At 39.5% G+C, this 27,054-nt stretch overlaps 3 protein-coding genes across 9 annotated transcripts in view; 2 read left to right on the top strand and 1 right to left on the bottom strand.

Moving 5' to 3' along the window:
* The window catches only part of stxbp5a (syntaxin binding protein 5a (tomosyn)), a 99,785-nt gene extending 94,813 nt beyond the window's left edge, over positions 1 to 4,972 (top strand). For 3 of the 5 annotated variants that reach the window (XM_067572306.1, XM_067572304.1, XM_067572307.1), the window contains 6 exons: positions 161 to 400; positions 613 to 982; positions 3,239 to 3,404; positions 3,762 to 3,873; positions 3,999 to 4,219; positions 4,669 to 4,972. In XM_067572306.1, the coding sequence (XP_067428407.1) occupies positions 161 to 400; positions 613 to 982; positions 3,239 to 3,404; positions 3,762 to 3,873; positions 3,999 to 4,219; positions 4,669 to 4,710 (1,151 nt within the window). In that variant the 3' untranslated portion in view covers positions 4,711 to 4,972. Of the gene's footprint in view, positions 1 to 118; positions 401 to 612; positions 983 to 3,238; positions 3,405 to 3,761; positions 3,874 to 3,998; positions 4,220 to 4,668 lie in introns of all 5 variants that reach the window. The other 2 variants (XM_067572303.1, XM_067572305.1) reach the window with 1 other exon arrangement.
* A 6,024-nt stretch (positions 4,973 to 10,996) lies between these two features.
* The window catches only part of sash1a (SAM and SH3 domain containing 1a), a 244,693-nt gene continuing 228,635 nt past the window's right edge, over positions 10,997 to 27,054 (top strand). Inside the window, exons 1-2 of the mRNA XM_067573098.1 lie at positions 10,997 to 11,295; positions 11,413 to 11,491. The gene's annotated coding sequence lies outside the window, so the exon portion shown is untranslated. The remainder of the gene's footprint in view (positions 11,296 to 11,412; positions 11,492 to 27,054) is intronic.
* LOC137169760 (homeodomain-interacting protein kinase 2-like) lies at positions 13,820 to 19,456 on the bottom strand. 3 transcript variants are annotated; one of them, XM_067573100.1, is made up of 13 exons: positions 19,198 to 19,455; positions 18,106 to 18,328; positions 17,825 to 18,016; positions 17,101 to 17,282; positions 16,792 to 16,915; positions 16,328 to 16,450; positions 16,104 to 16,172; positions 15,817 to 16,001; positions 15,467 to 15,733; positions 15,056 to 15,283; positions 14,646 to 14,873; positions 14,278 to 14,462; positions 13,820 to 14,131 (listed from the first exon to the last, which is right to left on the bottom strand). In XM_067573100.1, exons 2-13 carry the CDS (start codon positions 18,295 to 18,297, stop codon positions 13,962 to 13,964), a joined length of 2,145 nt encoding a protein of 714 aa, XP_067429201.1. In that variant the 5' UTR covers positions 18,298 to 18,328; positions 19,198 to 19,455; the 3' UTR covers positions 13,820 to 13,961. The 3 variants fall into 3 exon arrangements, with proteins under 3 accessions (XP_067429201.1, XP_067429202.1, XP_067429203.1); XM_067573101.1 differs by lacking the exon at positions 19,198 to 19,455 and having other exon boundaries at positions 18,106 to 19,170; XM_067573102.1 differs by lacking the exon at positions 13,820 to 14,131 and having other exon boundaries at positions 14,373 to 14,873; positions 19,198 to 19,456.

Raw genomic sequence — 27,054 nt, 5'->3', positions numbered from 1 at the left:
CTTTTACTTAATTTACATTTTATTTTCAATGTACAGTACAATGTCCACATCTGTCTTGTCTATCTTGTGTTGTTAGTGCATTGCAGGTGCTTTACCTTTGTCTGTTTTCTCCTTACTGTCCTCCTGTCTGTATGCCCGCCGCGGGGTGCCAACCCATTAGACCACCGGGACAATTCTTTCAGCCGCTCACGCTCCTCCAGTGTCACCAGCATCGACAAGGAAGCTAAAGAAGCCATCAGTTCCTTCCACTTTTGCGAGACCTTCGCCCGGAAGGGGGACAGCACTTTGACACCCTGCCTGTATGTGGGCACCTCCCTGGGCACCGTGCTGACTCTGGCTCTCACATTGCCACCTGCTGGGGAACAACGGCAACTTCAGCCAGTTATCATTTCACCTACAGGTAGGTGATGGGATAGGATGGGTGAGGGAGGGATAAATTTAGAGTGAACTATATTGTTATCTTAGATGAATTTGGCACAGATAACGTCAATAATGTTATCTATATAAAATCAGAGTTACAAGGTATAACGGCATCAAAACAGCAGCAACACGGATGATGACAAATCCATTGAGTTTCATTTCAGTAACAAACCTTTTCCTTCCATTCCTCAGGCATGTTGGTACGGCTGAAGGGCAGCCACTTGCGGATGGCTTTCTTGGACTCCACAGGTGCCCTGCTGCCCCCTGCTTTTGATCCTTGGTATGAACCCAACGTTACAGCAGATGGCGAAGAAAGAGAGAAGGTCCGTAAACGCCGGCCCGTCTCAGTTTCCCCTTCCACCTCCCAGGACCTCAATGAGAGCCAGTACGCCGTGGTGTGCTCAGAAAAACAGGCCAAAGTCATTTCCCTGCCCTCCCAGACCTGCATCTATAAACATAGTATCACAGAGACTTCCTTCATCCTACGGGCAGATGTGGTGCAGATGAGCCAAGGCGTGTGCCTGGCGTGCTTCTGTGCTAACGGCCACATCATGACCCTCAGGTGAGAAACATGTCAGTCTGCCTCAGTCAGAAATAGTGAGTTATTAATAACACCAATCTATCAAAGTCGGTTTGAATAAATCATGGTCCTATCATTAGATTTCAGTATATGTCATCCACCTTCTGTTGGGCTAGGTATGTTTTATTTCACTCACAGAGAAAAGTTTTCACACTTGGAAGATCAATATTTTTGCCAATATTGCTCAGCATTACCATGATACTTCTTCCAAAATCCTCTGAGTCTGGAACACTGTAAAAATGCTGTAAAAGTGAGTCAAGATAGATCAAGTCTGACAGATAGAGGAGCAGGAAACGGGCGCTCTTCCTGTCGTGCATGAGGACTGAGATGGAAGTTGGGTATTTAGCCATATTTTGGAAAAGAAAATATGAGTTTGGAACATTTTGTGTAAACAGATGGTGGTGTGCACAGAATGTACAAGTTGATTAGGCTGCAGGAGTAGTTTGAGACATTTTTGTTTGTTTTTTTTCAATGATGAAAACTTAGCACTCTTGGACTTCACTTTAGCCAATGTGAACCCAAGCTGACCGCAGCCTCCGTTCTCAGTGTAGTCGTTCTCAAAGTACAAACTTTTACTCCTTTCAAGCCTTCATGGGGTGGGTGTTTAAAACTCAAAGGATAGATTTTGGGTGGGATATCACTTTAATGTGATGTGATGATTGAACCATCATTGATTAAGATTTTTTCTCAGTGCTAGCTTTATTATGTATCATTTATATTCAAATATTCAAACAACTTTATTTTTCTGTTAGGAACTTCTTTTGTGACGAGAGTACCAGTGCACACAACCAAACAAGCAAATCAGTCAAAAACAGATAAAAGCAGCATAAACCAGTCCAGTTTCGGAACAGTATTTAGATAGTTCTCATAATTAAAGGACATGTTAAACTCTAAGAGGTAATAAAGCTATATGTGTGTGTGTGTGTGTGTGTGTATGTATATATATGTATATATATATATGTGTGTATATATATTTAATTAGTGTGTGTACAATGTGCAAGTGTGTGTGAGACAATCTGAATACCCAGCTAGACCCAGTTCAGGAGTTCAAAGGGCAGATGGAGGTAGGAATGAAACTTGCTGTGGCCTGTGTGGTTTTAAATGTCAGAGACCTGTACCTGCATCCTGAGGGGAGAAGGCTGTATTGATCATGTAGACAGTGTGTTGTATCCTGGGCTATTTGACCTTCTTTGTCCCTAGTGCATTTCCTATTATTGCTTAGTGGTTCCTTGTCCAGTCCAATGATTTTGCTGTTGATCTGAATGATCATTTGGAAGGTTATTGTGTGAATGTTGCTCATTGCTCCAAACCAAGCAGTTATTTTGAAAGTGAGGATAGATTCGATGAAGCACCTATAAAAAGCTCGCAAAACTGATTTGATGAGCGTGGAGCTTGCAGAGCTTTTTCAGGAAATATAGGCACTGTTGACATTTGGCAAAGATGACCTCACTGATGTGTTTAAAAGAGTTTGTGGTCAATGATGTTTATTCAATTATAGTGCCCTATATTCTACAAGCATAAAATAGTTGTCCCAGTTTTGTTTATCAGGGCAACAGATTAAACTTTTGAATGGCAAAAATAAATGCTGTCACCAAAGAGGCAGACAGGATCATCATATTATCTCCTCAATTAAACTTTCCCTTTTGCTCAAGTTGCCATTCAAAGTCAAACACAAACTTTTGTCTTGATACACACCCATAACAAACACCCACACACACTCAAACATCTGCCCTTATGAGGACCTGACATTAACAATCACCCTTTAACTTTACTTTAGCTTAAACATTGTCCTCAATTTAACCTTACAATTTGAAGCAACATAGCAAGGTTACAAAACAACCCACACATGCAGACACACACCGGGTATAAATGAGGAAGGGTGTGTTAGTCTGTCGCTCATCCTCATTAATCTTCACTTCCCCAGAGGAGAGAGACAGAGACAGCAGCCTTCCATATGGGTGTCTGACAGAGCAAAGATGCCCAGATGTCGTGTGTGTGTGTGTGTGTGTGTGTGTGTATTGTCCTCAATGTTTTAATAGGTTGAAATACTCTAAATGCAGTTCATGCATGGTCAGTGGTTGTGATGAAAGTTGTAATATAAGCTCTATGGACCTTAGGCCTTAGACTTACTATGGCACTAAGATCTTCATAGCCTTTTGCAGTAGCATTTATTTGCAGTCTTGCAGTATTCTTTAGATTCAAAATAATTAAAAATGTATTTCTGTGTCCCATTTCTAGTTTGCCAGGACTGAGACCACTCATGGATGTAAACTACCTGCCTTTGACAGACATGCGGATAGCCAGGACGTTCTGCTTCACCAACTTGGGTCAGGCCATGTACCTCTGCTCCCCCACTGAGATCCAGAGGATCACTTACAGCCAGGACACTTGTGAGAACCTGCAGGTCAGCTGACACTTGAGAGTGATTTTGACCTGATGAAGATCTGACTTGAATCGAAACATTGTCTGTTTGAATAAAAAATGATGGCTTTGGAGTAAGTGTGCAGGCGTTACTCTTTTCATACTAACACTTGAGAGTGAGCTATGAGCCAGTGAGCCATGCTTCATTATTTGGGGCTTTATCTTAAGTAAAGTTAAGAAATTGTATCCTATGTGTTGTGTAAACAGTTCATATATTAATGTGAAATATCTGTAGTGTCTTTGGGAACCTTTGCTTTTCTGACATACTACACTGTGTGTATTTATTTGTCAGGTTAGAAATTTGTATCTAAAGGTATCTGAATGTGTGTTGATGTTTCAGGAGATGCTGGGTGAATTATTTACACCAGTGGAGACACCGGAGGCGCCCAACAGAGGGTTCTTCAAGGGTCTCTTTGGGGGAGGGGCACAGTCACTTGATAGAGAGGAACTATGTACGTCAAACCCACACGTTCACACGCACACACTCACATATTCAGTCACTGTGGTTCAGTTCATTGTTGTTCCAAACTCTAATTCACTTTCTAATCTGTTTTTCTTTCCTTTCCTCTGAGCTCAGTTGGTGAGGTAGCAGCTGGAAGGGCATCCCGAAGCCTGGCCCAGCACATCCCGGGCCCGGGCGGCATTGAGGGCATGAAGGGGGCAGCCTCTGGTGTGGTGGGAGATTTGGCACGTGCCCGGATAGCACTGGATGAAAGAGGCCAGAAACTGGGTGAGCTGGAGGAGAGGACAGCTGCGATGATGGCCAGCGCAGATTCCTTTTCCAAACACGCCCATGAGGTAAAAGACACTGTTATCCAGATATCCAACAATTATGGTGCAGTGCAGTGGAATGCTGTATGTGATGAGTGCTCTGCCTCCCTAAATTATTTCAGAAACAGTACTGACTTATTATATTTTACCACTAGAGGGCAGTATGTGCTTGTTAAAAGTTTTTTGTACCATGAACGGGGAAGGTTATATCATAGAAGAGCAGTCTCACTTCAAGATTCACATTACAGAAATGGAAATAGCTCCTAAAATATGTCGAGTCCAGTATTTCTTACAGTTCTTGTATTTTTACTGACCAGATGAACTAAATGAAAGCACAAATCCCATAATTTTTTGATATATTAAATGAAATTCAGTCTCATGTTGACATTCACAGTTAAGAGGATTGAGCAATTCACTAATTAGCAAACTATACCTCATATTTTTAACCATAACATTAACATTTTCTCTGTTTCCAGATGATGCTGAAGTGCAAAGACAAAAAATGGTACCAGTTCTGATCAGTGATGGGGGAGGAGCGGAGCTCCGTGGACACGACTGTCACCTTCCATTAGCTCATTTGGACTCACAGTGACCCCCCCCCCACCCATCCGTCTGTCCATTCATCCGTCCCTCCAAGCCTTCTTCACTGAGACACTTGGGATTTTCTTCCCTAGCACAATGTTGAATACTGTTCTTACCTCAGTCTTAGGGTGGAACTGAGGGGTAGACAGGGGAGAAGGACAACCTCAGAGGGAGCAAATAAATGGTGTCTTTTTTTTATGTTCTCGTCTCTTTGTTTATCTCTGTTCAGCCTCTCCTCCGAGGTAGCCGATTGGCCCACGCACCTGGAGTTTCTTCATTCTCATTTGCCAAAATGTCCTTGACTGTTGTCTTCGCTCCGAGCCCTTCGGGGCTGATGTTCAAACCGACGAACACAGCTGAAAAAAGACAAATACCTAATGAAGAAACAAAGACTACAAAAAATTCTTGAAATGTAAAAAGAAGGAAAAAGAATCTAAATACATCATTATACAGTATATACATAAATCTAATAAATGTGCAACGCTGTATCCACTTCTGAGTGACAAGTACAAAAACAAAGGGATAACTCAACAAGGAGACAGAAGCGAGGTTGGAAGACTGAAGGAGGCAGCGTGGGAGAGCCACAGGAAGTGCTGCGACAGTGATGCCTCCTCTATGCAGAGAGTCACAGGGATAAAAGCAACTTATTCTGATGTACACTGGATATTTTGTCATCTCGCTCAACCTCTAGACTCTCCTCTGTATCTTACAGACTTTCATATCGTTACCGACAGTGTGTGTGCGTGTGTGTGTTAATTTCTATTTTCTTGCCATTCCTCTATTTGTTAACTGTTTGGTTATTTGCTCCGTCTGTATTATTGGAAAATCTCTTATTTTTCTATTGTTGTGAAAGTGGAGATGATATTTGGTTTGTTGAAAAAATACGTTTTGTGGCTTTTGTCTAACAACTCAAATTAATTTCTCCTTATGAAAAGGGCTGGAATCTAAAAGGAGGGCAAGGATATAAAAGGCATATATCATTTAGTACTCACTGACAATGGCGACATCAGATTTCTTGATTTTGTAATTGTAAAGCAAGCGCGTATGAACCAGACATAATATTGACTTATCTGATGTGATGTTAACTGCCTCCCTCACCCTCTAATGTTATAAGGTTCCACAGTTTGGCTCAGTCTATGTGTGACTGTACAAATGCTGATGAAATCAGTGTTAAATACCATAATAGTCTAGCCAGATGTGTTGGGTTTTCAGGAGTTTCTAATTGAATTCTGGAGTGCACATCATTATGGAGATTACATACACATGAATAGAAACCCTATTTATGTGTATTCATATATGCAGGATAATATGAACATGGATGCGCAATCCTTTAAAGGCATACATTCAAGAACATTTCAGTTGTTTTTGCTGACAGTTTTCTGTATGAGAAAGTTATCAGTGTGACTCCTTTGTTAATATTTATTTATTGAGGTGCAAGAAACAGTTGTGTTTGGTGTCAGAAACTTCATCATTATGATCTTGTTTCTATCTCCATATTTGCAGTAAAGCTCAAATGTGGTGCATCGCTCTGTCTACCAGGCTTTTAACCTTTATTTGTATATAAGTAAATAGTTTGACAATCTTAAGACCAACTGGAAAGTAAACGTTGAGGTTGCTCACGCAACATAAGAGGAGAGAGGCCATATTTTTTCTGACGCCAAAGAGTTACTTTAGCTTTTCCATTGCATTAACACCTGGTTCGCCACACCGTGAGTCTCAATACCAGACAGTATAATGTGTGTCACAAGGCATGGCTTCACCCGACAACTTTGGATGCTTGCGTCCATCAGGTCAGCAAGGCTCCATTTAGAAGTATTAGCATCTTCATCACCTATCAGGGTTCAAGAAATAGAGCAAGTTGGAATGGAACTCAGCCATTTATATTACTATCATATCACAGTGTCATAAAATGTAACATTTGGACTAATGTTTAGTGTTTAAAGTGGCCCAAATGTTGGTTGATAAGGCTGTTTCCTCAAAACAAAAACCATTCCACCACAGCTCAGATACAACTTTTATTTATGGTATTCATCTTTGCGTGTGTGTGAATGTGTGTGTTTGTATGTCTCTCTGTCTGTCTGTGTGTTAGGGTGTGTTCATGTAAATTAAGTGATATAATTTATTATATTATGTTTTGGTTGTTTAATAATTGATGTTGATGTCCTAGTCTGACCAGTCAGCAGTCTGTGTCCAGTTGAGTGTCTGTTAAAAGAACTAAAGCCACCAATTACGACAAAAAGAAAACAAAAGGATAAAGAGGATTAAAGGATGACCTCTGAATTGTGGTTAAATTTAAACTGGCGCATGTTCTGTCTTCGCACACATGCTTCAACTCTCCTTCACTCTTTCAGTCTTTGCCTTTGTCCTCTCTTCTCTCCTCTCTTCTTCCAGTGAGTCTTCCAGTGACTCTATTGGTTTCACAGCTACAGATCTGGCTTTCTCTGTGTTTAGTAGGCATTGTAGTGTGGATGTTGGTGGGTAGCTGTGTTTTTCTCCCCAAGGTGAAGAAGCAGGGGGGGAAAAACAGTTCAGGAAAAATAGTTTTAGCTCGAGGTCATCCCTGAAAACTTGTTCAATGTCTTCCCCTCTGACCCAACTGTTATTGCTTTGTGTTTCTGTTTTTGTTTTTTTTTTTCTTTTTTTCAATGTTACACTTGTTTTTTTTCCATCTTAAAGGGATTTGTTTCTTTTCCATTCTCTACAGTATGCAGTATTCTAACCCAATACAATCTGCACACTCAAACAAAAAGAGGGAGTCCTTTCTATCTGCCATATGCCATTTTCTGTCCTGGATTCAACAGTTATCAGTGGGTTGCAGTATTTTTCTCATTGTAGCCAATTTTCTTGTACAGTTTTATGCAACTTTCACATGGATGTTTATGACTTTATCTGCTGCCACAAAAATTTAGAAATTCTGTAGATAGAGATTACTGTGCAATGGAAAATAAAAGTGGAAAATGTATTTTTGTCTTAATGCATCTTTAAAAAAAATCTTATATTGAGATTGTAAGATGTAAAAAATGTCCAGCGGAAAGAAATGCATATATATATGTGTTGTAATATTTGGGATGAATATTAAGGATAGAGAGTATTGACAAGTATAATGGTGAACTTAGTGTAGGTGCAGTGTGCCCATAGTAAGAAAAATAGGTAGATGACAATGGTTCAAACGACTGCCATATTTGCATCTTAACACTAGATGGCAGCAAACACACATGGTTTCCTTTTATATGCAAAAAGACAGAACGGAAAAGATGAAGAGTTGCCAACAAAAAACAATGACATCCCAATGGACTGCAAGTCAATATTACCTTATCTAATGAGAAAATGTTTGCCATTATGTTAATAAAATAATACATTTATTGATGAAGCAGAAATTGGTCATAAAATTTGAATATTTAGCGAGATGGAGATTTTCAATTTCTCAGTCTGAGGTGTCATATAATCATTTTCGTAAGTGAAACAGCTCACTGTTTAGCTTATGGCCTTATGTATGCTTGTACCCTCTGTCTTTGAGCAATACAATCCTGCATTGATCACCACTAATCGACTTCCAAATGCGCTCTCTGGTTTCTTTGGAGCCACGACAGAGGCAATGAAATGTCACTGGAGCTCTTGAAGGACACCTTTTTTGGAGAATTATAGGATTTTCACTCTTGACTGATTTTCTTAATGTTGTCACACTTAAATTACCTGGCAGAGTACCTTTTAGTGATCTGATTGTGATTTTTGGTACATGTTCTTGTGTCCACCAGTAGAAACAGTCATTATCTTGCAATGGGAGGCTTTCTCTAGTATTTTTCCACTTAACTGCCTTACAATAGACCAATACCATTTGGAATAGACCTATTTAAATCAGAGATACTATTGTCCACTATACTATTAATCTCAGTCAAGCTGACCGAAGCTGATGTGATGACTGCAAGCACTGCTGGAGGTCAGTAAGTTCACCCTGTACTGTATTTGCAGTGACTTATGGTATGGATCAATTACCACGGAAACCAGCGAGGCTTCCAGCTTCAGCTGACGATTTCCTGTAGAAGAAAATATTTACAGACTGTACATTGTCACTTAATGCTCCCTGACCTTGTGTGACTCATGCCTGGTGAGTCACAGCTGAAATTCAATGTGAACTAATTAGATAAGACGTATGGGCAGAGAATAATACTCAGTGTAAAATATAAAGATAGAATATTTTGTTGACCTCATGCTGTAACTGGAATCCTTTGGTTTTCTATAAACCAACACACTAACCCTATTGCAAATAAAACTATTGATCGTTGGCTGGAGGGATAAAGCAGACCATGATTGAATTTTTCTTCATTGTAGCAATTTTATGATCAATTTAACTGAAAGCAGATATACTCCATTTACAAAAATTGATAGTCCCTGTAGGGCCACAGTGTTTCCAACCAAGTCTGTAAAATTGTCAGCTGGTCTGCTCATCTGATTTAAGGACATTGGGAAAACTGGACAAACTACAACAACAAACCACCAAGCAGCAGCACTCCGACTCCTTTATTACACAGAGCTGTTCAATTATTTTAGCTTACAGTTAAAATGTGCTGTATGCGCAAAATCTATATGTAATCACAATTCAATAAAAAAAAATATTAATCTAAGGAAATACACACACACACACACACACACACACAAAAAGAAGTAATCCAGCACTTATTTACAGGAAATGACACCCTCCTCCTCCTTCCCATGTCCTTTCCCTTCCCATATAATGAATAGGGGTGATGGCCTTGTGGTGTATCATCAGCCCTTCTTTACGTAAACAAAACTATCAGACAAAGTGGTGTCATAATGTTATTAGGAGGGGTGCATGTGTCTTTCATCAAAGATAAGCTTCTGTGGTGGTGAGAGGTTGAAGGGTAAGTTGAGATGGAGACAGAGGAAGGGAGATGGGGTAGGTGAGGGGAAAAAAAACCCCTATGTTGATTTGTTCAATTTGACTGAAGTCATGAAGAGAAGGTCACTGGGGAGAAATGTTTGTTGATGCATACTGTTTGAACTGCTGACCTTGTTAGCACACGCACAAACACACAAGATATAGGGTTAGGCAACACAGAGGCGTGCACACACACTGCTCAGCAAATGACACGTCAGTGTGACTGTTGCCGTGGTGACTGGAAACATGAATGACCCGAGCCATGTCTGCACAGCGGGAATCAGAGTGACACCGGAGAGAGGCAGGAGAATGAGCTGGCAGTGTATGTTTTAGCTTGATTGAAAGTGTCCCCTCATTCAAAAATACAACATGTTTTATGTGTTTCTGAATAAAGAGATTTTCTTTTTGTGACTCACTGTCTAGTATGTTAGAAGAGAAACCACAAACTGAGTAATGACAGGTTTTGTTCTGAAATATATTAATTCTACATAACAAAAACTGTCACCTACTGGCTGAATCTCCCATCTAAAATGCTACTGTTTCCTTGGCAAAAGACCAAGAGCAATACAGTTCTGACATCAGTCATTTTATGAGGGAAGGTGTTACATTTTCCAGATGATACATAAAGCTAAATTTCAAGCTTGAATATCCTGTGGTTTTTTGGTATTGGATGTTTTTCCTCTCTATTCCCACTGGTATGTTGAGTTAAGCCTGAATGTAAATAGCAAAATTACTGGTTTAGATTTGCCTTTTATTTAGTAAATCTATGAATATAAATATATATTTGGAGAATATGTTAAGTTTGGTGTCTCTTTAAATGTATTCTTGATCAGATCCTTATGAATTTACCCCGCCCATCTATTTTTGCATCCAAGTACAAAATGAAACTTGAAATAGGGGCTCATCTCATTGATATAACTTTAAACCATCTGCTTACATGTCCATGTAAAAAATGCATGTACATGTAAAAAATGCAGAACAGGATATCTAGTTTGGAAAACAACCCCAGAGCCTGCTCACATGACACACGTTACAAGCTTCAACATCAAACAAGCACACCTTTACAAACTCTGTTGTCTTTTTTTTTTTTTTTTGTGCAAACATTTGCTGCTACCCCCCTGCTAGTCTTGCTCACCAACAGTCCCACCATGTTGCTTTAAAAGGGTGGAAGAGTGGACTAATTTTGTCATTGCAGACATTTCAACATGTTACACCTGCAGTGCGGAACTTTTGTCTCCCCCTTCTGGCAGTGAGAGTAATCACAAAAACATTGTCATACTCGCTTACATCATAGGCTCCGATTTAGCCTACGCTGTAAAACGGTGGATACATTGCATTGACTGTCACACAACCCCCGCGAAATGACTCGTTTCACTATCAGAATTTGATTGCCGGAAGTTAGCCGCTTGGCCGGCGGAAGTCTCTGGTACGCAGCTCTAGCCATAGAGCAAGCGCGGGAATGTCAAACCCGACACCACGTTTAAGAAACTCCTTATACTGTGAAATACAGAGATTTACCTGACGATGATAGGCTTAATCAGCATTCTGTGAACCAATTTGGATAGGGCTTGAATATAGCAGACGTTAATTTATATGTAAAACTCCTGCACTGCGTTTTATTAAGGTGAGCCAGTTTCAGGCTTCTGCTTTTGTGAATATTGGCTCTCTGGTGTGGCTAACAGTGCAGGGCACTAACTTCACCTGAACCATCCTTAACAGTTTCACCTGTCCTTTTCCCCAGTTATAAGTTAGAAAGAAGTTGGAGCTGGCTGTTCGCTTTGGACCTCATATGCCGGACTTGAGTTCTTCACATCACTAAGGTAAGAATTATTAGCTAGCTGCTTGTGCTAACATTTAACTATACTATATGTATATCTTGGGAATCCTTGTCTTGGCTGTTCAGTTGGCATTTGTGTGTTTGGCAAGCTGCTGTCTGTCCCACTTCTATATGACTACCTGTGTCCAGTATTTGCTTTGGTATTGTGAATTAACTTGCTGAACTAATTTTTCTTTGGTTGTTTTGGTGACAAATAGATTAAGGTGCTGTCAGGGTGTTGACTCACAAACTGGTGAATTATGAATATTAGCGTGAGTGAATGTTGCTGTATGGGCTGAACTGGTTTATTACCCCTGGTTGTATCTGTTGTGTACAGTTTTCAGCCAAGCTTCAGAGAATATTTCAGTGAAAAGCAAAGTTTTGAAGTGTAAACTTCATCATCATAATTGCATCTTACGCCTGAGCAACTTTCACTTAAGATTTGAAAGGTTGTCTGCTCCAAACCATGATTTTTGTTATTGTAATATTTGTAGTCTGATGATGAGTGGCTGCATAGCTGAGGTTTCTTAGCCTGCAGTATCAGGAAGATTTCAGATTTGTTTTTTGTATTCTGTAATCTCAATGTAAATCAGTTCCAGGTGAGTTGGGTGATTTATTGGCTTTTACTTGCTCCTTTATGCGTATAAAGACTGTTTTTGGACTGACGTTCAGAGTATTAGATGAGTTCACTTTCCACTGGTTCCATTCAAAATATAATCGTAAACATGCAACCAAGGACTGTATGAATATTGACATTAATATGATAAACATAAAACAACCATTCACACGATGATGCTATAACATCAAGTCTATTTCCTCTCATATAAAGCAATATTTTTTGTGCTTAGGTAAGGAGATTTCCTTTTATACTATAAACCAAGTCCACTTTATAGCTTTGCAGTAAAGCATGTGAAATCACATCCTGATGCATGAAGGCATAATGGCATTACTCACACTTTCAGAGATTTGTAAAAATGTGTGGAATTCGTATAGTTTGAAGTTGGTTAAAATTTTGAACACGCCATAATACAGTAGATGCTCATGTCTCCGTAACAGCTCCTTCCTACTGTAATTAAATACTGTAGGGAGGATCAAGTTTGGAAACATAATGATTATCTTGACTTGCTGTATGCTTCTATAGACTGAGGCCAAAAAGATGACTTCATGTTGACTGTGCTTCTACAAGCAAGTAAAGAATGTTAAACAATGTTAAATGGTGCCTTTGGATATTGGGCCATGTCTAGTTAAGTTAGAAAAATATGCATCATACTTTTTTTTTAACCAAGTATCAGTTGCTGCTGAAAATGTCTATCTTGCTCTTATAATAAAGGGGAATAACTTAAGCTTTTACCCAAAGCTCATTTAAATACATATGTTTCTGTTTTGTTTAACTGTGCCCAGTTAACATCCAATTGGTGCATAACAGAGAAATGTGTTAAAAGGATCATTTGCTCCAATCTGTCGAGCTGAGAAACATCTGTGTTTTAGCAATGAGTGGAAGATCATCTGTATGCTGGTTCTTTCTGTGCGTGTGTGCTACATGCTCTATGATAAACCTCTGAGCCACCTACACCTCTCTGCCACCAGCTGTGTGCTGTATAATAATCGCTTTTTGTGATACCATAACTGACAGCATAATATACCTTACTGTTTGTTTTTTCTTTGACGTACTACATGACAAGTGAGAAGTGTGACATATCAGAGTGTGATTACAGTAAATATAGGAGACTTGCTGCCTTCTACATGGCATTTTACATCATATGTCTCCATGATGAATATGGTGGAAAATCTGATGCTTTAGGGAGACTGTCCTTAAACAAAAAAAATACCAGCTTCGGTCATTTGGTTGTGCGGATTATGACTGTTGTCTCTCAGACGTAAAGGTAGAAGTATAGTGTAACAGTGAAAAACCTCATACAGAGAAGGCTGTGGTGAATAGGTTTCCTGCTAACAGCTAACAGTGTTGTTTTGAGCACAATTGATCCTAAACCATAGTGCTGGCAGATTAGAAAAAAATAATAAATGATTAAATAAATTACCTTTTCTATTCAGAAAACCCTCATATGGTTCATATTGGAGGGTACTGGTGAATGACCTGTAGTTTGGAGGACTTGTTAGCTTTATAGCACAGAACAGGAAGAATGTGCTGTTAGTGGTAAATGATGGATACAAACAAAAACCAATGGAAACCTCGAACTAGCTAGCAAGCTGGCAAGGTATAGCCTCCTGATTTGTATCTGTTCCGAAAAAAACAACAACATAAATACAACCTTTCCAATCTGTTTTCACCAGCCAACCCCCAATTAAAGTAAGATAAAACATTCACGAACTATTCACTTAAGAATTTATTAGAATTTACAATTATTAAAGGAAAAGAAAAATGAAAAAAATAATAATAGAAGGAAAAAAAAGAACAAATAAATTGAAGATCTGAGCAGCATTGAGTCTGACTGGCAGGATGCACTGCTGTTGTTCTATGTCTGGTTGGCTCCCTCTCCTCCTTCAGACAGATTTTCCCTCCTCCTTTTGTGGGGGGAGGTTTCACATGATTCTGACTCCTCCTCATCATCTCTCTTCCTCTTCGTGAGAGGGCTGACCCGGGATGTGCTGGCTGGGCTATTTTCTGGGTCGGGGAGTTCAGAGTCTTTAAAAAACCCAGATGTTTGTTAATTCACCAAGATAAAACTGGTAAAATATCTCACCATACAAAATACTGCAGACTCACTAAGTTTACTCCACTACTCAAAATGTGCTAATTAATTTTGATTAATCCATAGTGGATGAGCTTACTTTTGACGCTGTCTGTCAGCTCTTTATCCACATTTACGCAGATCCTCTTTGCTGGGGAGTTGTCAAAAGAGGTGCAAAGATCAGTGTCATCCCTCTTTCTTTTTTGCTGGAGTGACTTTGTCTCTGCTGGATCTGGATCCAGACACCCTGTCCAGCTTTTCTCTGCAGGGGAGGTGTCTGGAGTTCTGTGTTGATCAAAAAAATAGTTTAAATCTTTGCAAACTTAAAGCCAGGTAAGCAGTTATTCACTTTGACATACACATACATGAGCGTGGTATTAATCTTCTGATCTAACTCTTGCCCAAAATGTTGATCTGTTCCACTCAAATATTAAATGATCAGTACAGGGAGATATTTCAAACACCTACCTGTTGTCACAGTCAGCAGACTTGTCATCACCATCTCTTTTTCTTTTCTTTACTTGACTGCTTTCTCCACTGATGTCGGGGCAGATCCTCTTTGCTGGGGAGTTGTCAAAAGAGGTGCAAAGATCAATGTCATCCCTCTTTCTTTTTTGCTGGGGTGACTTTGTCTCTGCTGGAACTGGATCCAGACATCCTGTCCGGCTTTTCTTTGCAGGGGAGGTGTCTGGAGTTCTGTGTTGATCAAAAAAATAGGTTAAATCTCTGGAAACTTAAAGCCAGGTATGTAGTTATTCACTTTGACATACATGAGCGTGGTATTAATCTTCTGATCTAGCCTAATTCTTGCCCAAAATGTTGATCTGTTCCACTCAAATATTAAATGATCAGTACAGGGAGATATTTCAAACACCTACCTGTTGTCACAGTCAGCAGACTTGTCAGCACCATCTCTCTTTCTTTTCTTTACTTGACTGCTTTCTCCACTGATGTCAGGGCAGATCCTCTTTGCTAGGGAGTTGTCAAAAGAGGTGCAAAGATCAGTGTCATCCCTCTTTCTTTTTTGCTGGAGTGACTTTGTCTCTGCTGGAACTGGATCCAGACATCCTGTCCGGCTTTTCTTTGCAGGGGAGGTGTCTGGAGTTCTGTGTTGATCAAAAAAATAGTTAAAATCTCCGGAAACTTAAAGCCAGGTAAGCAGTTATTCACTTTGACATACACATACATGAGCGTGGTATTAATCTTCTGATCTAACTCTTGTCCAAAATGTTGATCTGTTCCACTCAAATATTAAATGATCAGTACAGGGAGATATTTCAAACACCTACCTGTTGCCACAGTCAGCAGACTTGTCAGCACCATCTCTCTTTCTTTTCTTTACTTGACTGCTTTCTCCACTGATGTCAGGGCTCTGGGGCCGCTTCTCACCGCTAAGCCCAGCAGGGTGACCCTCATTGTTGACGCTGCATTGGGCCGGACTGGCGGTACTGTTGGATGTCCTGTCGTTCACGCAAGTTTGCGACTCAGCCACATCCTCACCGTCATCCAAACTGAGACTCTGACAGACGCTCATCAGGTCCGAGCAGGATTGAACACTGGAAGACAACCAGTCACTGAGTCAAACAACTTCCTCCATCCACAGCAGCCCACATACACACACATCTAAGCACACACTTACTGCAGGCTGTTGTTAAAGCCTTCGAGGTGGGTCATTGTTATGAAAGGATGCTGAAGAATTTGGCTTGGTGTTATCCTTTCTGACATATCAACCTTCAGTAACCTTGTTAATAAATCAACAAAGCTCGCCCGGTCACATTGATCTGCTTCAGCATCTTCTCGTGAGAGTTCATATATCAGATTGTGCTGGATTGGAATGAAACAAAAATGGTAAGAAAATCTGAACTTGCATCATATGTCTATATGTTCAAGTTATAAAAGCTGATTTTATAACTTATGGCAACCTACCTCTAGCAGATCATTTAGGCTGTTAATGGTGCGTGGGGTGAAGATAAAATGTCGAGCTTCCAGTGATGACTAAAGAGAAGAAATGTTTGAGTTAGTGAATTTGTTCTAAATGCAGTTAATGGCACTAGCAGAAAAGAGGACAGTTTAAAGGAGAGATACAAAAATTGTTACAGATATTAGAAATGTAAGCAAAGCTGCAGTAGATAACAGCCACTTAATATTACCTTAAATCTCCACTGGATTGGTGTCTGTCCTAAATACATAGCATTAAAATACTTAAAGGAATACAGTCCAGCACTGAGGAGATGATCTGGTGGCTTTCCAACAGTGTACACCATATGCCTCATCTGTCGACACAACACAATGTTACCTTATACTTTAAAGCTCATTTTATAACGTTTTGCAGTAGAATAAGCTTAATGGAAGTTAGATGACCTAAAAGTTAAAAGCATACTGATCTTGGGTGATTAGGCAATGTGTATTTTCACTTGCATTACTCTAGCTTGAAATGAGACTCATGGCTTGTCTCATTAAAAAAAAACCTGTTTTCATAAGAAAATGCTAGAAATAAGTGATGATGCACTAGGAATATGGCATGTATCTTGCTATGCACAATGCAAAGACATTATGGCTGACATTGACTTTTTGCTGTGTTTTGAGTGTAAATCTGTTCAAGTGTACTACTGACCATGTCATACTCATCCTTGCCAGGGAACAGGACATTGCCCATAAACATTTCAGCAGCAATGCAGCCCAGAGACCAGATGTCAATAGCCTCGTTGAAGGGGGCTCCCAGCAGAATCTCTGGAGATCTTTGAAGAGGAAGAGAAAACATTACTGTGGTTAGAAAGACCAATTAAGAGGTAAACTCCTGCTCACTGTCTATAGTGGACTATCAATTTAATAAATGTAGTTTGGTGGTGTTCATTAGCAAGCCTGAGAAAGAATTGAGATGCCAGCTTGCAGGACTTCTTCCATTAAATAGTCAGTTACTTACCTGTACCACTGGGCCTGAAGAGTTGAACCTGGCATTGCCTCGGAAACCGGAAAGGCTAAGCCAAAGTCAATGACTTTGACTCTCAATGGCTGCCTTAGGTGATCCACCATCATAATATTGTCGAGCTTAAGATCTGCATGAACAATCCCTATGCTCGCTAGAAACTGCATCGCTGTAGCCAACTGAAATCACAAACAACATATGATATTATAATATGTTTGTCAGCTGTATTGCAGTGTTAATTTCATCAACAAACTACAACTTAACATATTTGTTGACACCTGTTTCCCCATGGGGAAAATGTAGCTGTATGTGATTAAAATATACCTTGGCTAATGACACTTGTATGAACAGGTAAACACAACTAGTTCCCTTAAATAATCTCACAATAAACAACATGTGTAGCTATAATGACACTAATGATGACTGCAGAGTGTCATACGATTTTGAAGATCTCAAGATGTAAATTTATCTGTCACATTGTGATAAACTGGCATCTTGGCTGAACATAGTGCAAAAATCTATCCTTATTTTTATTTTACTCTTTAAATTTAGGTAAGATTTGTTGTGAAGGAAGTTCTAAGTGGGATTTTGACAGAACTATAATTCATATGTACATCTAAAAAGACAGAGTACACCTTTCACCCTTCAGCCATTTTTCTATCTTAACACCCTACAATTCAGGGTTGTTGTTTTTTTCAAATTTAGTATTAAAGAAAGAAACCTGTTGCAGAATGGGTCGGATCTCCTTCAGTTCAAGACACTCAGAAGGGCTTGTCTGCACGAATTGAAGAAGACTTATGTCCAGTTTCTCAAACTCAAGACAATAAAGTCCCTCGTAGGTGAAGGAGTCGATCCACCTAACGATGTTAAACTTGTTGGAGTTCAGCGATTGTATCTTTTTGAGGAGCGCTTCCTGTAGAATGTAAGAAATGTGTTTGGTATGAATGCAATTTGTTTTTAAAGCAATATATCAGTGAAACATTGATAAATGTTGTGTGGCACCTCATGCTTTGCCTCCTCAATGTGTCTTTCGTGTCTTATGAATTTCAGAGCCACCGTTTCATTGGTGGTTAAGTTCCTGCACTGGAGGACTTCTCCAAATGTACCGCACCCAAGGAACTTTTGCGCTTTGTAGTCTGAGGAGGCGGAGGAGAACAGGTCTCCTTCAGTGTCCTGGGTGTTATTATCTTCCATGTTGAAAGATTAAATCTGTGATTTCTCACACCTGAAAGGGAGGCAGAAAATAAGAAATATAGAAACACAAAGCTCAGTCTGGTATCATAGAGCTCGACAGTCAATGAAACACATACAGCCACAGGTTTACGTGCAGAGGGGAGATGCAACAGGCTCTGACAGGATAAATGGATATTTATCTATCTATTGTTTTACGTACTACCTTACAAATCTACCAAAAATGCAAAATCTATAGTTGAAACCAAATTAAGCTAAATTAAAGATCTTGCTAGAAATATCATTTGTCTATCATGACTACTAATATAAATACTGCCACTAAAATAAGGTTACATACATACTGTATACATTAAAAACAAACACACACTGCACAACAACCTAAACTGACACTTAAATAAAAATTAAAACTAAATTACAAAAATCCACATAAAGAGGCTTTCTGATTTCTAATCTTTACCCCCACTGATTTTATGTTTTCCTGCTTTCGTTGAATTCATGATCACATCCCTGCTCGTCAATAACTGCTCAAACAAAACTGTATATAATTTGTATATTACCAGTATTTTATTTTCATCAGACTTAAAATAAATGATGTTAACATGAATAAATATATCTAAGCTGGATAAAGTAAGAAGTTAAAGATGAGGTGCAACTAATATTCATCTTGTTACTTCACTTTACAGTATCTACTTATCTGTATACGTCTGTATTTCCACTGTTACTTCAAAACTATCTGTCCGTCAATTAATTATATTAGTTGTAAATAAAGTGGAATTAAATTCATGATTAACAGAGTTTATTTCATGTCTATATTACAACCAAGCATTCAAGAAAACCTTCCCTCAGAGAAGAGATTTTTCTGTGTTTTTTTTTTTTTTTTTCTTTTGGAAAAATTCAACTTACCAAACAGTCACTTCAGGTCACAGGTGATGTCGGGGGAGTTTTGTATCGAGTAAATACTGAATATAGAGTATTACTTTCGATAGAACGTGTTTCAAGGTTGTCTTTGAGATACGGCACCAACGAACAAGGTTGAAATGTCTCAACTGAGGCTTCAGTCTGTACAAATGAACCCTGGTTCTTATGATAGAATTCTGTTCCATTGTTGTCATAATTCCGATTCTAAATGCATGGAATGGAACCCTTCTACATCAACTCACAATGTACAGATGCACTGCAATGTGCCAAAAATCCTTTTACACCTACCTGTGGAGATTACATTCATAATATTTAACCAGAGGAGAACCTCTGGCAAAAACTGTGTTAGTGAATACAAGCCTTTCCTCTTTATTCACCACCATGATTTGAAAAACCGTGAAACACTGACATTCATAAGTAGATATCACTACTATTATGAAATATTTTCCTTTTAACAGACAGTTTTTATCTTTCAAAACATTTATTAAGCGATAGAATGATTAATAACTGAGTGGAAATACACTTTCTTGTATGTTACCGATAATGAAAAGCTCAAACTCCCCCACTGAATAACATGGAAGCATTTCAGATATATACAGTATTTATTGCAGCTTTTGCTTCCCTATACTCATCCTATGTAAATACAATAATAACAACCATACTTTAAGTTTGTGATCATATTTGTGTGTGTGTGTGTGTGTGTGTGTGTAAAGGGAGAGAAGTGGTGTCTGAAACAGATATGGGTGTGGCTGAAAGTTTGACCTTATAATTTTAGAATGGCTCCAATACAGCACTGCTCTCCCTGGTGGAGCGAACAGAGACTCGCTGATGGAGCTGTGGCCTTCTGCTCTAACTGGTCAGTCACATGTTCTCCCCTCTCTCTCTTTGAGACAAGAGATCGCTCCCATTGAGCTATTGTCCACTTTTCCTTCACACAAATTAAATGGAAACCAAAAAGGGTCAAACATGCCCACTTTTAGATCTTGCACAGCGAGGGAATGAGCAATACACGCAAGAGTCACGGAATGCAGACCAAAACAAAATGGCCGCTATCCAAACCCTCAGCCTGTGCGACCAATTTCAATTTGCTGTAATATGTGGTTTTGAAATACCACAGCACTAATAAACACAAATTGAGGTCTTATGTGTATAATTACAACAGGCACTGAAGTGGAGTCTAATCAGTCTAGTTCTGAGAGTCATGCTTAAGGGATAGAAGAGTTATTCTTAAAGAGAGGAGATGCTGGATATTTGTTCCTGTTTTGCCTTCTTTGAATGTTACAGTTGCTCTATTTCAACACTGTATAATGTATATTCTGCCTGCAATTTATCCTATTGATGTGGTGTGTTTGTTTTGTTTGTTTGGGACTTCATCTGCTGCGTAAATTGAGAGCTGTATTTTATCCCTATTTGCTGTTTGCTACAACTCCTGCCTTTGTCTGTCAGAAATAATTCAGTATGGGTGTATTTTGCCATTACAAGAAGGTGGCTGGTTTTGATGCATTTGTCCTGTTGGACCCAAGTGCTTCCCTGATGGCAAAATGAGCCACACTCTTGAAAAAAGGAGAGAATGCACTTTAAAAATCAGACACGTTCCTGCCATTTGCACACATTTGTTCAAGGATTTGATTTCGTTGTGCCTGTAAAATCCTTGAACATTTCACTTGTCAAAATATTGAATGCTGTTTTTTTTTTTTCTGAAAAGAGTGGCTTGGCTTCTCATGGAGAGGCACCGTTTTTCAATATGCAGGGCATGCCGTGTTTTAGCATAAAAAGGAATGAAACTTTAATGGCCGGTTTGAAAGCAGCCGCAGTGCTGCAGAGACTAGCACAAGATCATTTCACTGCATGAGACAGTAACACCGAGCTGTACCATCATTAACCTGTAACTGCATTCAGGAGGGTTTGCAAAGCTTCTTTTTAATCACAAATGTAATTGATTTTTAATACCTCCTTTTAATTATTGCTGGAATGTAGTATAAGGGTTTAATGCGGACTAATATAAAGAAGAACACGTCCTCAAATCACACATAATATGGTTTTAAAATCCTCTCTCTCTTTCCTTTTCAAACTCTGATGGGCACTCGGGTCGAACACACTCTGAGTTGCTATCCCAGCCTCATTGCAACATCTGGCAAGCACTTTAATGTGTCCTGGTTGCCATAGCAAATTCATCAAAGACACGCTTTATCTGCCATAATGTATATTTGATCATACCTCTCTCAGCAAGGTGTCTGTTTATATTTCCTGTATGGCAACAAGAGACTGTATAATTACTGAGGTTAGCCTGTGGAAGGACATTATTTGTTGCTGCACACCAGCTCCAACTGTATTGTACACAGTTTTGTATAAAGAATGATTATATGTGTCTTATCTACTGAGGTGTGTGGCGCAACTAATACCCAAGCCCCCTCTCAAATATTTGTTCAATATTCCCAGGAGACCCATAATCCAAATGTGCAGTCCAAGGGCTCTTGTGGGAGTAATAATACCCATGATCTTTATCTATGCCACACAGATCTCCCCCGTCTGAGGAGGAAAGAGGTTATCATTTCTCTTACATTTAAACACACCACTCATTTGTCCAGCCTGGAAATGCCAGTGATTTTCCAACAGGGAACAATGGAGTGTTTAAGAGCCCTTGCCTTTTGTGGGCAGCTGCAGCACGCACCATTAATGAGGATTGAATCTTAGAACTTACATATAGCCATTTATCCTCAATTTTTCATTGACTAAGGACCATTTGCAGAATCTCAGCAACAGAGACCAATTTTTGTTAAGTGAGAGGTATAATTAACTTGCATAAGGTGTCCTGGTATGTCAGAAATGTTCATGGATAATTACGGCATAATAGAAAATTGTTAAAAATAGATGCAGACTTCTTCTGTCTGAAGTGCCCTTTTATCAAAATGCCATAAAGCCAATCACCAACTGGGAGGGAACCCATTCATTGTCCTAATTTGTCTGCACAAGGACAGGCTGTTCCAAATCTGGATGGTAACTTGCTGTTTGGGCGACCTGTGGTCTTTGAGGTCAGGAAGAGCTGCAATTAGTGCCGCCTTTGCTTTTCTTCAGAGTATAGTGTAAGCAATAATTTGGAGCAGTATGACTTGTGCCCTCACTGTGTCGTGGTGGCACACTTGTTGTTCTAGAGGTGTGGTCTGGAGGTGAAAGTGAGAAAACCAGGGACTTGTCTGTGTAAACTACTTGGCAAATTGTTCGACATGGATCTGTGAAAGTAAATGTATTCAGAATTTTTCCTCCCTTAGTTAAGAGAGGCTCAGTCGACAACTTTTAAAGACACAGTAAATTTGAAAAGGAACATTGGTGACCTTTTCCCACACATCTTACATTCCACAAATTATTTTCTACCAATTATTTTTGTATTTGGGTTTTTTTTGTAGTTGTACCATGAAGTTTTCTCTGGCTCTGTGGCTCCTTGCTTATATTCTCTCTGACAGTAAATTGTTGTCTGGGGACACTGAGCAGCCTTGCCATACCCCTCGGGGATGGACTGGCTGGGTCATTCATTAAAGTCTCAGTCTTTGCAGGGTAAAAATTTCAGAGAGAGGCAGACTGAGATTCAGGAGTGACCTTCTGCTTTTATCACACACAATACAGGGGAGTTAACTGAAGCCATTTGCCAGCCTTTGTGAACAGTCAGGATATGTAGCAGTTTGAGTAATATGAGGGCAAATAATGTAATATCTATAGTAATATAGAAGGGTAAAACTGTATGTGTGAATAGGCAAAGCTGCTCAGTATGTTTCCCAAGCCAAACCTTGCTAATGGACCTGGTGAACTGAAATGTAGGCTTGGAAGGGATGAAAGTATTGTTTTAAGAGGTGGCTGAGCTGGCATGTTAATGGGGCTTACTCTGGCTTTTTTCTACCTAGTCCATTTGATTTGTATAGGCCAATAACACAAATCGCACAATTTCCCACAGGGGCTTTCAATCTGTACAGCAATACATCATTTATCCTTAGACCCTGATGAAGTGGGATCCCTTTCCCAGGCTGGACAGACATGCAATAGATGTCGTGTGTGCAGAACTGACCAGATAGCAAAAAATGGAAAGTACAAGATGACAAAATTATAGATAGATGATAACATATATGAAGAATCAGATCAGGAGGACGTCGAGCAATATCCAGGTGCCACTAATCAGCTTTGGTAAATTAGTAATGTCAGTTCTGTCAATCTTTCTCATCAGCTGACGTTTCTCATAAAAAAAAGTCTATAAGCAAAATAGACACAGAACTGAGCTAAAACCCATTGTCATCATTCGTTACTCAAATTGAACACCTGAGAGGATGGCTACATTATTGTAAGAATACTCTATTACAGCAGTTCAATAGTTTTATCAGTTTTACATTAGTCCCTAAAAAAAAAGGAATTTGTAAATCTACAATTCCATGACAACAGGACAAACTTCTTCCGCTGTGGATTGTATGATATGATAGGAAGCCCCGGCACAGCTAGTGAACGGGCCTTGTAGTGAGACCGTTTTCTCAACAATGCATTAATTTCTTCTTAAAAGACACAGACTGTTTCCTCCTAATATGGTGTAAAGTGTTTACACACGGGGGGACTTCTCCTATCTGCTCGAATATCACACAGGGTCTAATTAACATGTCTGGCCAGTAAATTGCCCTGCTCCCTCGCAACAGCAGTTTGGGCACTGTGATAAAAGACACAGAATGAACAAACTCAGCTGCTCGGCGTTAGTGCCTGCACAAACAGGGAAGATGGTCTGAAGCATAAAAGCAGTCCATAAAACACAAACCACTAAGTACACAGCTCAGCCCCACTTCCTCATTCAATTTTCCTTTGTGTCATTTGGGATCACACAAGATAATTGTTTAATGCAGCGTTTCACTAAACAAGGTGCTACGGCAAACAAATGAACAGTATGCGGTGATGTGTGTTATCCTCCTATTTTAGACCCATGTGTCTTTGGCAGTGGATATTCCCCCCCTCTGGAATTTCCAGAAATCCAGGCGCTTCGTTTTGGAATTCTTAAACGTCTGCCTGGCAGCTGCTGGTGTTTCCAAGGCAACTGTGTGATTGGGAAAAGGGGATTTGAATGGTGGCTGTCAGCGAGGAAAATTGAGCACTGCCACAGGGATATATTTTACCCTGTGAGAGTTTACGTTAAATGTGGGTCAATCATAAGCTTCTATTAAGCCTTCACCCTGGTGAGGCGTATTCATTTGCATTTTGCTTGACTTGTCTGTATTCCATTAAGAGTGGTAGTGTGGTAGTGGTTTCTGGAGCTGCAATATAATGTGTGATGAATGTGTGACAGTACGAAACGGCGGGTAAATGAAGAGAGCTACCAGTGCTCGCAGGCTGATGGTGGCAAGCGTGCATCCTGCACTTTTGCTTTCCTTTTGATCACTGTTCCTTGATCAGGCAGCGCATATAATGAACAATTTGATGACATGTGGAGGGTAAACAGAGAATGAGCAGCAGTAAGTAGTAGAGAACGGTAACGGTTTACATTAAGGAGCTCTTTCTCAACATGTGAATAAGGACTTAATAACAAATTGTTGACTAATGCTGTCATTATGGCTCCATTGTGTTCAGTCTGCCCTGAAAATCCAAATCTAATCAGAGCAATCATAATCATTTTACAGTATGTATCATAGCTAAAATTAGGCCCCAAAAAGTCACCATTACACTGTCATGTTGTCTGTTCTATTAAATCTAATGTGGTATACTCTAATGACCGAATATAATTTAGACGACAGCAATATAATCTCATGAATTAGTAACATCTCTGTGACTAATGGCTTTCTTATTTATGTGTTATTTACTCGTATTTGGTTAATTTCCTCATAAGGGTTTCATTAAATGAATTGTGTTGCTGATTGAATACATTCAGCAAAGGCCTGATATTACATCTGAGAAGAACTGAAATAAAATTTCACAAAATTTAAATTCAGACAAGCACAGACAGGCTCTATCAGTCTGTTTAAAGATGTCACTTATGACACATTCGCAGTGTGCCTGTGATGTTATGAATATTTGATATACGTGCCATATCTAATAGCAAGTTTCAAACCAGCACTTAATGGATATTTTTACAAAGGCATTACCAAACAGGCAGCGAGGAACATCTGCATATCAGATTGTAAAATATATGATTACGGATATTTTATAACTGTGCCATTAGTAGCCAGATTGTGTGAAGCATTATCGTAGGAAGAAGCCACACACAGGCACAATCAGTGTATCATGACATAGACATATGATTATAATGCTTTTAAGCTTATTGCAGTGACTGTTGTGGTTGAGTACAAGTCCCTTTTTTAGTATTGCTTGTTCATATATTTAGTTTCCACAGATTTTTCACAGACCAAAGTGCATACAAAAAGCATATAGAATAATATAAAACATATGTACAAAAGTGCAGCATCATTGTTGTTCCTGAGAGAGGTGACTCTGGCAGGAGAGGGTAGATGATACTTGTTCATGTTCAGTGTGAAAATAATTGAGGTTGTCATATCACTTGGTTGTCATGGCAATCTGTTGAACGTCACACCAGGCCAGTTTTCTTCTCTTGTCACCGAAATTCTATTTTTGTCCGATCCGCTGAGATTCTGACCACGCTAGAGTGCCACAGGGGGGGAAGTTTGTTCACCGATGAGGACAAAGCACTTGTGGAGAGGAAGAGTGACTGGGAGGTCGAGGGAACGCACTCACGCCGCCAGCCGGAGCTTTGCCTGTAGACATATACACATACAGGCTGCAGACACACACACACACACGAATCCCAAAAGCATCAACGCTTTTGGTAATGAATACCGATCTGTTACTCTAAACGGGGTCTCCAGAGAAATGGTTGTTATGAATGAGGGGTTTGTGTGTGTATATATCTGTGTGTGTGTCCCAGTGTAAGCTCTTCACACAGGCTAAAACTTCCTCCCCAGTGGATATGGAGCAGTGAAGAGCCTGTCTGCTTACCTCAGCATTAACCCAGAGAGAAAGCAGGGACAGGCCCCACTGAGCTATGGATCCACTGCTGCTATTGATGGAAAGGACAGGATTGGATTTCTACCACCAAAGAGCCTCTCCGATCTTTTCTACAGTAGAGTTTTCACCATTAGAAAACCCATGAATTGACCCAACTAACAAAGATGTTCACAAAACTGTAATTGGACTTGAAGCTACAAGTTTAATATGACCTAGTGACTATGGAGACCTTTGTTGAACAAGAAGACTCAAGTACCATCCCGCATGTCAACACAGGTGCTAAACAAGCTTGATCCAACAGGCAAATTAACCGAAAAGATGTTTGTACTGCAGCCCACAGCCTTGTAGTGAACAAAGAATTCCTTTCAAATGTTTGCCAAAACCCCTATCGCACCGCTAAATTACTGTCATAGTTTTTTAAACACTACAAACAGATGTCACCCCAGGCAAACCAACACTCAGTCAAGCTGAAGCCATTAGTGCTGTAAGAGAAAGAAGACCTGAATGCAAGTGTAAACATGTGCAAACATCAGCAATGGTTAAGATTCAGCGAGGCTTAAATACTTGCCATAAAAAAAACCTCTTTTACTTTCATACATTGAATGGCTTCTGCTCTTCCTTTCCACTCACTTTCTTTGTCTCTCCCTTTCACGCTTATATAACACTTTCAGCAAGAGATGGAAGCCTAAATTTAACTTAAGTCATATTAAGTAAAACAACTAAGTGAGTAAAAACAACTAAAAGTACATTAAATAGTAACCGCACCCATTTACCACCAATAAAAACCTGTGCAAGATTGTTTGAAAAGTAATGCATGGTTTTAATCTTGCCATACATGTGTACATTGCTTAATGGATCATTATG

This window comes from Thunnus thynnus, chromosome 18 (assembly GCF_963924715.1).
Source record: "Thunnus thynnus chromosome 18, fThuThy2.1, whole genome shotgun sequence".
In the NCBI taxonomy this organism is placed as follows: Eukaryota; Metazoa; Chordata; class Actinopteri; order Scombriformes; family Scombridae; genus Thunnus; species Thunnus thynnus.
This window is presented reverse-complemented; position numbering and strand designations above follow the sequence as displayed.

What these genes read in the sequence shown, in the direction of transcription:
- LOC137169760 (XM_067573100.1), bottom strand. Translation starts at nt 18,297, where the DNA reads ATGGAAGATAATAACACCCAGGACACTGAAGGAGACCTGTTCTCCTCC. An exon ending in TCCGACCCATTCTGCAACAG is followed by an intron (nt 17,283 to 17,824) that starts GTTTCTTTCTTT and finishes TTGTGATTTCAG; the next exon opens with TTGGCTACAGCGATGCAGTT. An exon ending in TCTGCTGACTGTGACAACAG is followed by an intron (nt 14,463 to 14,645) that starts GTAGGTGTTTGA and finishes TGATCAACACAG; the next exon opens with AACTCCAGACACCTCCCCTG.